This window comes from Nylanderia fulva, unplaced genomic scaffold, assembly GCF_048542155.1.
Source record: "Nylanderia fulva isolate GAGA-0341 unplaced genomic scaffold, ASM4854215v1 Scaffold29, whole genome shotgun sequence".
NCBI classification, from domain to species: Eukaryota; Metazoa; Arthropoda; class Insecta; order Hymenoptera; family Formicidae; genus Nylanderia; species Nylanderia fulva.
The window spans coordinates 296372-307517 of NW_028190358.1; the positions used below are offsets into that span (position 1 = coordinate 296372).

General features: G+C 33.9%; 1 protein-coding gene and 1 non-coding gene across 10 annotated transcripts in view; both read right to left on the minus strand.

Moving 5' to 3' along the window:
* The window catches only part of LOC114933091 (dual specificity calcium/calmodulin-dependent 3',5'-cyclic nucleotide phosphodiesterase 1), a 99596-nt gene that overhangs the window by 14062 nt on the left and 74388 nt on the right, over positions 1-11146 (minus strand). For all 9 annotated transcript variants that reach the window (XM_029305545.2, XM_029305544.2, XM_029305547.2 and 6 more), the window contains 3 exons: positions 2626-2793; positions 1553-1781; positions 879-992 (listed from right to left, as the gene is read on the minus strand). In XM_029305545.2, coding sequence (XP_029161378.1) covers positions 879-992; positions 1553-1781; positions 2626-2793 — 511 coding nt within the window. The remainder of the gene's footprint in view (positions 1-878; positions 993-1552; positions 1782-2625; positions 2794-11146) is intronic.
* Positions 29-100, minus strand: TRNAT-CGU (transfer RNA threonine (anticodon CGU)). The gene has a single exon. It is a non-coding gene; the product is annotated as a tRNA-Thr (tRNA).

Here is an 11146-nt window from a genome sequence, read left to right on the forward strand (position 1 = left end):
TTAGGAACCTCAACAACAAAAATTCACTTGCCTCCTGTGAGGATTGAACTCACGACCCCTGGTTTACGAGACCAGTGCTCTACCACTGAGCTAAAGAGGCGCCGCCGTCGACTCCTCTTCGGCGAACCTAGAGAAATGATCTCGGTTAGAGAAAGCTTGAGAAATTTAGCGACAACGTTGTTGCCACGTAACGTTCGACTCGCCTCGAGCTCGAGCATCGGCGCGCTTCGAAGCTTTATCGTCCGGACGATTGATCTCGTTTGCGCGCATTCAGGAATAGCCTTTGTCCCTTATAAACTGGCTGTCTCTTTGATCGCCGAGTCACAGGGGTTGTGAGTTTCATCCGGCACGACGCATCGCGAGAATCAAAGGCTCTTATTACGCGAGAGGCCGCACTGACATTTATTTTTGCGTTGTGCTTGGCAAATGAGAAACGAGAAACTGCGAAAGAGTCGTGCAAAAAGTCGCACCCTGCGTGCGATTTCTGTGTCGACCGATAATTAATTCATTAATGCTCGATCGCGTGTAGTCGATCCTGCTGGCTAAGTCATCGAATGCAACAACACGATCGGCTACGTACGATCGAAACGCAAACAAGTGCTATCACATCGACAAGTTGTACATCAACTTTGAATCAACTGAAATCTTGTATTCTCGACAATTAGGTATCGATTGTGCCTATAAAAAAAGAATTGTCAATTAATCGCGAGGTGCGGGACGTGGTGGCGATATATAGCGTGTCGGCAATGTCTGGAAATTTCGGCAGAAGAAAAAGTAGTACTTGAAGTAATCATAGAAGTATACAAGTAATAGACCATTGTCTTCTTTTTTTTTTACATTGTACGTATTAGAGACACGAGAAATATAAAGAAACTTACTTGGTCTCGTCGATGAAAACCGCCTCGAGTACGCGAGCTGCATAATGCAAATTTCGTTGGAGCAGTTCGGCGGATATCTCCCCATGTTGGAGCTGCCTCAATAAACACCTCAATCTGCAAAAGAGAGGTATCCTCGGGAATTTGTTCTCTTGCGCGCCAATAACGTGCCCTCTAAACTAGACGTTCGCGTCCAATCGCTTTCCGATAATTGCGCGACAAGTCGAGATTGCTAACGTAATTGTATTTAACTCTTCGATGCTCGAAGGGGCAGATACTTTTTTTCCCCGCCGCGAGATTCTCTAATCTCACGTTCAATAAAACGCAAGAATAGGTAAAAAAAATTCTTACGAGAATGCGTACAAAAAATATAGTCCAATTGAGCACTCGATAAATGATTCACGTAAATATATATATATATATATATTATTAGTATACAAATGATAATGAAAATGATAATGCAAGAATATATGTACACGATTAATTGGCCGAAGAAAAAAGGCACTTTTTTATCAATTTAAGATATAAATATAGAAAGAAATAAATAAAGCGATAAAATTTCATGTGTTTTGAAAAAAATGTTTGATTTGTTAACGCTACTTTAGACAAATCTCCGTCCTAAACCTAAAGCGTGTCGCATTTGCAAAGCCATTAACACCTGCAATGCGATATGATACCTGAGAGCAGCTTTGTCGCACGCGTCGGGAGTGTCAACGGCAGGAAGCGAGTCCGTCGTGAGATCGACATTATCGAGGATCTCATCGGGGAGGTCGACGGATTGGCCCGATAAATACGAACTGTCGGGATTGTGCGGCGGCGGCGGCGGCGGGGAACTTTCGAAATTCCCACTGCTGATGCTTTTGCTTTTGCCGGAACTTCGGCGTACTATCGTCAAAGTGCCCTGTTCTGAAACACAACGAGCGCGATCGCTCCGATTAATGCGCTTCAATCGAGAACCAGATTTCATAAATCCTAAATCACCCTAAATCTCCCCGCAAATCAAAAACTCGCCGCATTATTATCCGAAACGGAGGTGTATATCTAGCAAATTAAAACACGTTTATAAAAGTATTCAAAATATGGAGCGCTTTAATTAATTTCTTAATTATTTAGTCTCTGTAAATAAAATTTTACCATTTCCCGAAATAATTTTGCTCCATAAATTCATCAAGCTACCTCTCTCCTGACTTATACTGTACAATTGTTCCGTAAATACAATTTGTGTATACTATGTAAAATATAATTTAAAAACATTTCACAATAAAACATGAAAAATTTTTAGATTAATCAGTATTTTAATATTTTATAAATTAAAATAGATATTTTTTAAATTATTTGTTATATAAGAGTAAAAATCATAAAACCAATGAAAAATAAATACGCTTGATATTCTCATGAAAGTAAACTACTTTCCTCTTATTAGATTAAAGAAGATCTCTATGCATCGCATGGCGGAAATTCATTTCGCATAATGCTCAAACGATGACATTTTATAGAAATAATATTTTCGAGAAATAAAATAAAAATATTTTTCATATTTTTCTCAAGATTATCCTCAACTTTTTTCAACCTACAATAAAACACCCTATTACACGCGAATATTTTGGAGCACTCGCAGCTGACGAAAAAGAGGAGAAAAAGAGGAAATGAGGAAAAAAACTTTGCCTTTCGAAGAAATATACGTTCGCGGAAATGTCTGGTCGATAAGCGTCAAGGCGTATCTCGGGAAGGTAATACCGCGAAAACTTACTGGAAAGTTGGCCGTTTCGATCAGGAGAGGAAGAAGGATTGCGCGGCCTCGTGGATGCTGCGCCGCTTGCACCGCTGCAGCTGGTGGCGGACGCGCTGTTCGCCGCTGCACCGGCCGAGGCCACTCCGATATCGTCCCTCGTGACTCGTCTGTCTGGTGGAGATGCAACTGCAATCGCAAAAAAAAAAAAATATATATATATATGTGTATATGTATAAAACAAGAATAAACAAAGAATGAAATTTTTAGCTTCATCATCGTATCTCAAATCGCACAAATGTGCATATATGCACGTGGCACTCGTGCGTGATCATCAATCAACGCGAGCGAGGCGGAAAATTATTGCGGTATTTTTGCATGGATTTTCGTTTCATAACAATTTAATGTCGCGCATACTTGTTTGAATAAATATCTGATTGGACGCTGCTTGTTTCGCAGCTCTTCAATCATCGTTGTTGTGTCATGTGGCGTATATGTATAATTTCGGTATTCGCTCGTAAATTTAATTCTAAAGAAGAATCTAACATTTTGTAATATTTATTTCCTAAAAATTGTATAACATATCGACAGTTTTATAATACGAGCGCAAATTTTCATTCGTACTGTGAGAAATTTTGTTTCGTCTTTTTTCGCGCTAGGAGAATATAACTATAATCGACTTTTAGAGAGAGCTAACTTTATTACACACACTATCCTACGACATAAATGTCAAAAAAAATGAAAAGATTGCACGTGAGACAAAAAGCTAGATATCGCTAAAAATATTTGGACTTTTAGAGAAAAATGATGACACATATTCAGATATTTACAATATATATACATGTATTATTATCTACATATATTTTTTATATATTACGCGCAAAAAATACACGAAAATGTTTTGCAAAAATTGTTTCACATACATAAAATCACAGAAAAATTAAAACTCTGCTGTAAAAAAAAGATGAAAATTTGTACAATAATATCGATAAATAAAACATTTATGCACGTGGCGCTATGCCTTGTGCCGATCGACTTTGATGGTACAACGTAATTATCGTACGCGTTTTGTGCAATGATGCGAATGTTGTATCACGAAATCGAACGTCCCGGTGTATTTGTCAGCACCATAATTACACTAATTTGTCGAATATGTAACATGGTACAAAGTGTAAGGCCGTATATCACTGCGGTAAAACCGCGGTGGCGGAGTAGCTATCGATCGGTAGGACTTGCCTATAGACTGCGAATTAGTCTCATAGCCAATCGATCGCACACGAGTTACCAACGAGTTGCCATTATGCTAATCACAAGTTGAAGTGTTTCTGAGCGCGTGCATCGCGTTTGCATCGTTTAGAGATTACGGAAATAGGAAACGAACCGACTATATTTACAATCGCGTAAAGCGTAAATGAATATCGCTCGTCAATTACCTACTTTAAGTATCAGTTTGTCGCTTCGATATTGACTCGATAATAATTTAACAGTGCATATATAACGATATGCACGGCATTCGAGCATGTGTACACACACACACACACACACACAATCAGAAAGAGAGGAAATATGACGTAGAGTAATAGAGTGTAAAAAAAGTTTAAATTTAAAAGGAAATAAATTAAATGTAATAAAATTTTTTGTTGGTTTCGATTCTTCGATATAAGAAATTAAAAGCTCTAATTTAATTTAAATATGTACAAGTCGGTAGTTAAATCTCTTGGAATTATTACTCAACGCGATGTGTTTCGCATTTCTCCACCATATCGCAAGTATACTGAATCGAGATCCAAACATAATTATAAGCGTTTAATACGATTAACAATTAAAATCAAGCAGCATTGTTCGCTGCGCTGTCAATGTATCATGTTATATTTAAAATAGTTATTGAAAATAATCTATTTGCTAATTCTTTTTCATTTAATATATCAAAACGCAAAATATTCAATTTAAAGAAGCATACAAATTCGATTAAAATTTATATTATTATATTATTGCAGTTTGATTATTTACATGTGCATGTTTATAATCTCTGTACTAACATATACTGTCAAAAAACAAATAAATGAATAAATAAATAAAATTGGTATTCATTTCCAGGTAAAACACTATTGTGCGAATAAATCGTCGAAATCGAATATCAATTCCGAGAAAATTCTATCGACATGTGGCGACGCATGAAAAGGCATTTTGGTTAAAAAAAAAACTCGTTTGCACAAAATCCAATTGCGCAAAATATATAAAATAACACAATAATGTAAATCATATTTTTCTCATTTCGGAAAAGAAGAAAAGTTTATAAAAAAGTTCAGTTTATAAAAAAATTTCAGTTTATAATTACATTTGTTTCATAGTTCAAAAAAAGGAAAAGATGGAGTGAAGACGGAAATTTGAAATTTGATCAAAATAATTATATTCTTTAAAATAATACATGATTCATTACCTATATAATTTATACCTTCATTATTCTTAATAATTAATATTTCTCGCCCTTTTGTCCAACAAAATACCAAAAAAATAATTGGATATTCGACATACAATAATCTTCAAGTTTAGATATTGCGAAATTTACATAATCCCGACATCATCTTTCACAATATTAAGTTATGCTTTATAATTGTGTATCACATACATTAAAAAAACGCATCTATTTTGCATAATTTTATATCTCGTGTCGTAAGTTAATCGCAAAAATATTTTTTTCGGAAATGGAAAGCTCTATACGCAGGGGCGTCTACAAAAATAGGTAATTTTATGTTTGTTGAGAATAGTGCGCAGAAATACACCTCTATGCGTAGTGAAATTAATAAACAGAATTTCGTTGAAATTTAGTCGTGAATCTCGTCAAAGCGGTTCGCTTTGTGATCGCGATGATCTGTATGACGCACAGAACGCACATTTTCAAATAATAATTTTGCGGAGCGCTATCACTTTCCAAAAACACCTTTAAATGACGATACCAGCGTATTGATGTGACGGCGCGTGATATGAGTGGAAAGGAGAGAAGGGAGAGGGTGGTTATGAAATTATTCACCGTAAGCGGATAAGCAAACAGACGCGAATATAGCATATGTGAATGTAGGTGAATTATTACATTTCGCTTGAATAATGCACGAGATTGCAAGGCAATGGCGAAATATATGCGTTTAGTACACAGAGCAAAATTCGTCTCTTTTTTTCATTTACATTTTTATTTTTTTACAGCTACTATGCTATATCTCATTCTCGATGGTATATATTATATTATACAACGAGAGATTAAACTTTATTTTTTAAAGAACAAATATAATAATTGGAATAAATCACAATAATATCAATCAAAATTAATATTGGACGCTAGTGGTGAAAATAAACTTGGCAAAATTGATTTCGACGTAACTAGCAATTTTATTCAATACTTTCACGACGTTTTGATCATTTGGTTGTGATCCTTATCAAGTGAGAATTCCATCAATTAAAATAATGGAATTCTCACTTGATAAGGATCACAACCAAATGGTCGAAACGTCGTGAAAGTATTGAATAAAATTGCTAGTTACGTCGAAATCAATTTTGCCAAGTTCAAATCACAATAATGTTGCAAAGAAAAAATTATCTGACAGTTATATAAAAATGCGCATCTTAAAGATATAATGATAATCTCATTTTTCTGCCTTTAAATATTCTTTTACAAAAACCATTAAAGCTCACAATGATGGAAATGTTATTACTAGACTTTATTAAATCATGGTATATTCAATCAATAGCATAAATATTTCAATGTTATAATGTAGAGTGTATTTTTTGCGCTTTTGTAAAACTTTGTTAATAAGAGAAATGAATACACCCATTTTTAATAACGTCGTTATCCGTAACAACATAAAATAATGACTCTCAGTAAGTAGCTCATTTATTAAAAAAATGCTCGGTGGCTTCTGAATAAATGTGATTAAAGAAGTCGATATGGCTTCGTTCCTCGGGCAATAAACCGCAGTCTTACAAATTACGTGGCCAAGAGCCTTTTCTCTCTCTCCTTGCGTCAGTTTATCATTAATCGATGCACTTACACGAGACGGATTAAATGATAAATGCTGATGATTGATAAAACAAGATAAAGCAAACTCGTTCAGATTAAAACGAAATTTTGCGATAATATATAAATAATATGAATAAACACAATGATAAAAAAATAATACTGTTTGTGAGTACGATATCAAGGAAAGTAACCAGAAACAATTTCATTAAAAATGTATCTCGATCTTTTAAAAATTACGTTAGAAAACAAGATATTATTACAGTTGAAGAAATTTCTTTCTTTCTTGAGTTTCCACATATTTACTTTTAAAAAAGGCAACCAACAAACAATTTCGTTGAAAAATCTCGATTTCTTAAAACTTACGAGTGGAAACTAAATATTATTACAGTTGAAGAAAATAATTTCTTTCTTGAGTTTTTCTATATATTTCTTTTAGATTCTATATATGTCTTTATTTATTTTTTATTATACTATCTCGATGATATATAGATTGTATAATTTGAAAATATCAAATTAAATACGCAGAGAAGAGAGAAAAAGAGATGGGTTTGAAAAAGCTCTGTATAAAACCATATATAAAAATATATAAAGCTATAAAATATATAAAGCTGTAAATAAAAGCGCATAGAGAATAGTAACGTAATTAAATCGAATGTTGGACAATAGCCAATTCATGCGCGGCCACATCTATTTTGATTCGCTCCGCCGTACACATATAATCGGTGACATGTAGAGTAATAGTGTTGCAGATGGGCAAGGACGACAATAGCCGGGGAAATAATAGCTCGAAAATTAGCTCCGGCGAGTTCTTGTCATTTTCTTATTGGCCCAAAGTGACGAATATGTCTTTCTGGCGTCAGCAAGGCGTTTCACTGATGACAGCAAAGACGCTTCAGACATACGTAAGATCGATAAATAACCAACTCGTTGTATGTATACGTCCCGCATCTTGCGATATATATATATATATATATATGTATAATTATAATTGATGTACACAATACAAGCCATTTGATAGTCATAATAGCAGCGATTACATAATTGCAACAATTATCTCGAATTATGGTAATTGTGTAGAAATTTTCTTCATCAATGGTTTATTCCACTATGAAGACTATGACAGTGAATCATTCAGTATTTCATTACAATACGAGCAAAAAGATATAATATTATCTACATAAAAATCATTTTCAAAAAGTAATTGCTGATGAGAAACATCACCTAGATTATCTAGAATATTTCTCGATTATTTTTCTTGTTCTGGAATTTTCTTCAATCTCAATATTCCGGGGCAAAATATTCGCTAATTCTCTGATAAAATTGCACATAGAAATTACAATAGAAATATAAACTCGAACATTGCATAACAAATCTCTCAAGATTTGATATGCTTATCTCGACAAAAACAAAGTACATTGTACGTATTTCAATGTTACATAATTGTCACATCGCATGTACAAACATTATAAGTGTAATTTTAATTCTGTGCGTGGCTCAACTTCATAAAAGCTTCCATTTATAAACGTTTCTTAATTGCATTTATAAACGTTTCTCAATTGCATTGCATTGATCTTTGTGATATCTATTTTTATTAAAAGATGTTGCAATTCTTTTCTCAATAAAGCGATTTTTTTACACCAGGGAAAGAAATCAATATTGATATATTATTCATTTTTGATAGAGCGGAAAGTCTATCTCCCCTATGAATATAAAATGACAAATTTCAATGCGTTGATGGATTATGGATAGTTTTAAACGAGTCGCTGCATAACTCTAAGGAATCATAAATTTGGATCATTTTTAGGAAAAGGATAAAATATTTGTTGTCGCCAGATTAACAAATTATTTTTTTTTCATCGAAAAAAAGGATAATGACAATGTAATGAACACTTTAGGTGAGAGTTTTTGTAATGAATATTTCAATTTACGTTTGAAAATAGCAGAGTAATAATTAATTCCAACGCAAAAGTAAATTTTCTCATTAACTTAATGGATGATTACTATCGCAGAGGTCTACGCGTCATGCAATTTATTATGAAAGTGAAATGTACATGTATGTAAACAATGACAACGATCTACCGAAATAACGCTCGATAGTGTTATTTAATAATACGTGATAAGCGTAATTTAATCATTATTTGCGAAATATGTACATATGCATAATAAAAGAGATGACTTAATAAATTAGCCGCGATAGGTCGCAAATTAGTGAATAATTTGACACAGGACATGTAGCTGTTATAATTGTTCCTTCTTCTTTAGAAATTAATTGTTATAAATCGGAATATGATTTAAGATATAGATTTTTATCTTTAGCAATATCAGATTGCTATAATTATGTAATTGCATTTAAAGATAAATAATATATCAAAATCAAATACTTTTGGGTGCTAGAAAGCTACTGTAAAAGGCAGAATATGTAACACGATGCCAAAAATCGAAGACGTAAAATTCTTTGGGAGCTTATCGCGTTTCAACATAACTTTCTTGCGTGACAAGAAAGGTGAAGGGCGTCTTTCCTACTATTTGATTTTCATAGGTCGAAAAAAACATCCGAAAGCAAGTTATTTACAATCTTTTTTTTATGATTTTCCGAGGAATAAGTTTCAAATTTGTGGACTCTCATCTCGTATGGATATATAATATAAATATAATATAAATCAATTTTAAAGATACAAATTATTTTGATGTTATCAAACTATGAGTAAACAACTACGTGTCTAATAATTAACAAATTGATTACGACACATGTAATATTGATAACGTGTGTTTATCAGTTGCTATATGTAACAAAATAATTCAATTGGCATAGCGGAAGAGATAAAGCAGGAATTCTCTCTATTATGCCGGTTCACAAAAGTTAAATCCAAAGCTAGATTTTTTATTTAAAAAAATACGACATTCCCTATATCGATCGTTCTTAACAAACCAGCATACTGATAAGAAATTGAAAATTTAGCATATCGGGAATATTGGGCTGCATTTTAAAATGTCATGTCTGACATTTCTGCGCAGAGTAAATTCCAACTTTCAATCATTTTAAATTCAACGAATCGTCAGTAATATTAGAAGAAAATGAAGACATTATTCACGGTAACTTTTCAATAACATTAAAAAATCAATTAGCCTTTAGTGATGCAACTTATTGCTTTCTTGTTATCTGAGGAATTTCGGGATACTTGGAAAACTTTTGTTTTGTACATAAAATGAAGAAAAGTTTTCAAAGTTTATAGATTTGCCCTGGCTTGTCGATTCTATTGTCGAATCGCTGGCTTTATCTCTTCAAGTAGGATTTAAAACACAATCGCGGAATCAAGCTGAGCTATACAAGATACAAAAGTCGAAAACTCGAGACTCGCTCAATGGATAAAAATAAGCGTGAAAGTAAAAATCACCGATTGCAAAACGATTGGAAAACTTGGCTGTGGTGTATCATCTACATATACCATATACGCACGTATCCGAGCACACGTAACCCGAAGACGCGCATACCTGGATTATTGATTACCGTGGCCGGTGGAGAGTCACCTGACGGAATAGAGCCTGTGCGCCTGGACAAAGACCTTAACTCGAATGCAGCGGTTCGTTTGCCCGGCCACTGTCAGCGTTTCACTCGACTCGTATTTTTTTTTGTTGCTTTCCTTTTATCGCGTCGCCCGCAGCACGAGAGAGAGAACGAAGCGAAACGCTCTCTCGGGCGGAAATTATACCCGCGCACTAAATTTAGCGATCTTCACCAGGGAAATTTGATTACCAATCGCGACCGCGTTGGATGCAAACTAGATGCACGATTATGCACCTCGCGCCCGTATGCAATATATCGAATGTTAGCTACATGCATACATGGACGAAATGATTCGATCTTGTCTCCGAGAACAAGCTATGCTTGACACGCGTATTCCGATCTCTGAATAATGCAGATATATACTTGATTAAATGTCGTTTTCTAATAGACTGCTAGAATATGTCGAATCAAGTTGGTAATCGCGAATCGTGAGCAAATTTCTATCTTGGAGATTAAACTTGCTTCCGATTAAATACTTTGCTTTGTGTATTTTTATTCGGGATCCTATCTAGCACAATCCATCCTTTTTTTTTCTTTTATGTAAATTCAGATGCAATTCCATTTCGTTTCGTCTTTTATTGAAAATTATACCAAAAAAAAAAAGGAAAAATAGCTTTTAAATGTGTCAATTTATTTTGCTAAATTTTATTTAAAACTTCAAACTCTGTTTAATCAAAGTGCGTCGAGTCTTCCTGCGCTATCGATAACAGAAATTGATTAAAGTTACATTTCTCTCGAGCCAATTTACTTCCTCTTTTTACGCGATAAATCTATAATTTCATTGCTCATACATTATCCGATTAATATACATTATAACACGTATGAACATAAGCGCAGCGCATTTTTAATCTATTTATTAATATTTAACGAAGTGCGAGCTTTGGGAGCATTTTCCAAGGTCTATATAAAACATCGTGCAATCCCACTAATGTTTTTAGGTCACGAGATTAAATTTCTGTTTAAAA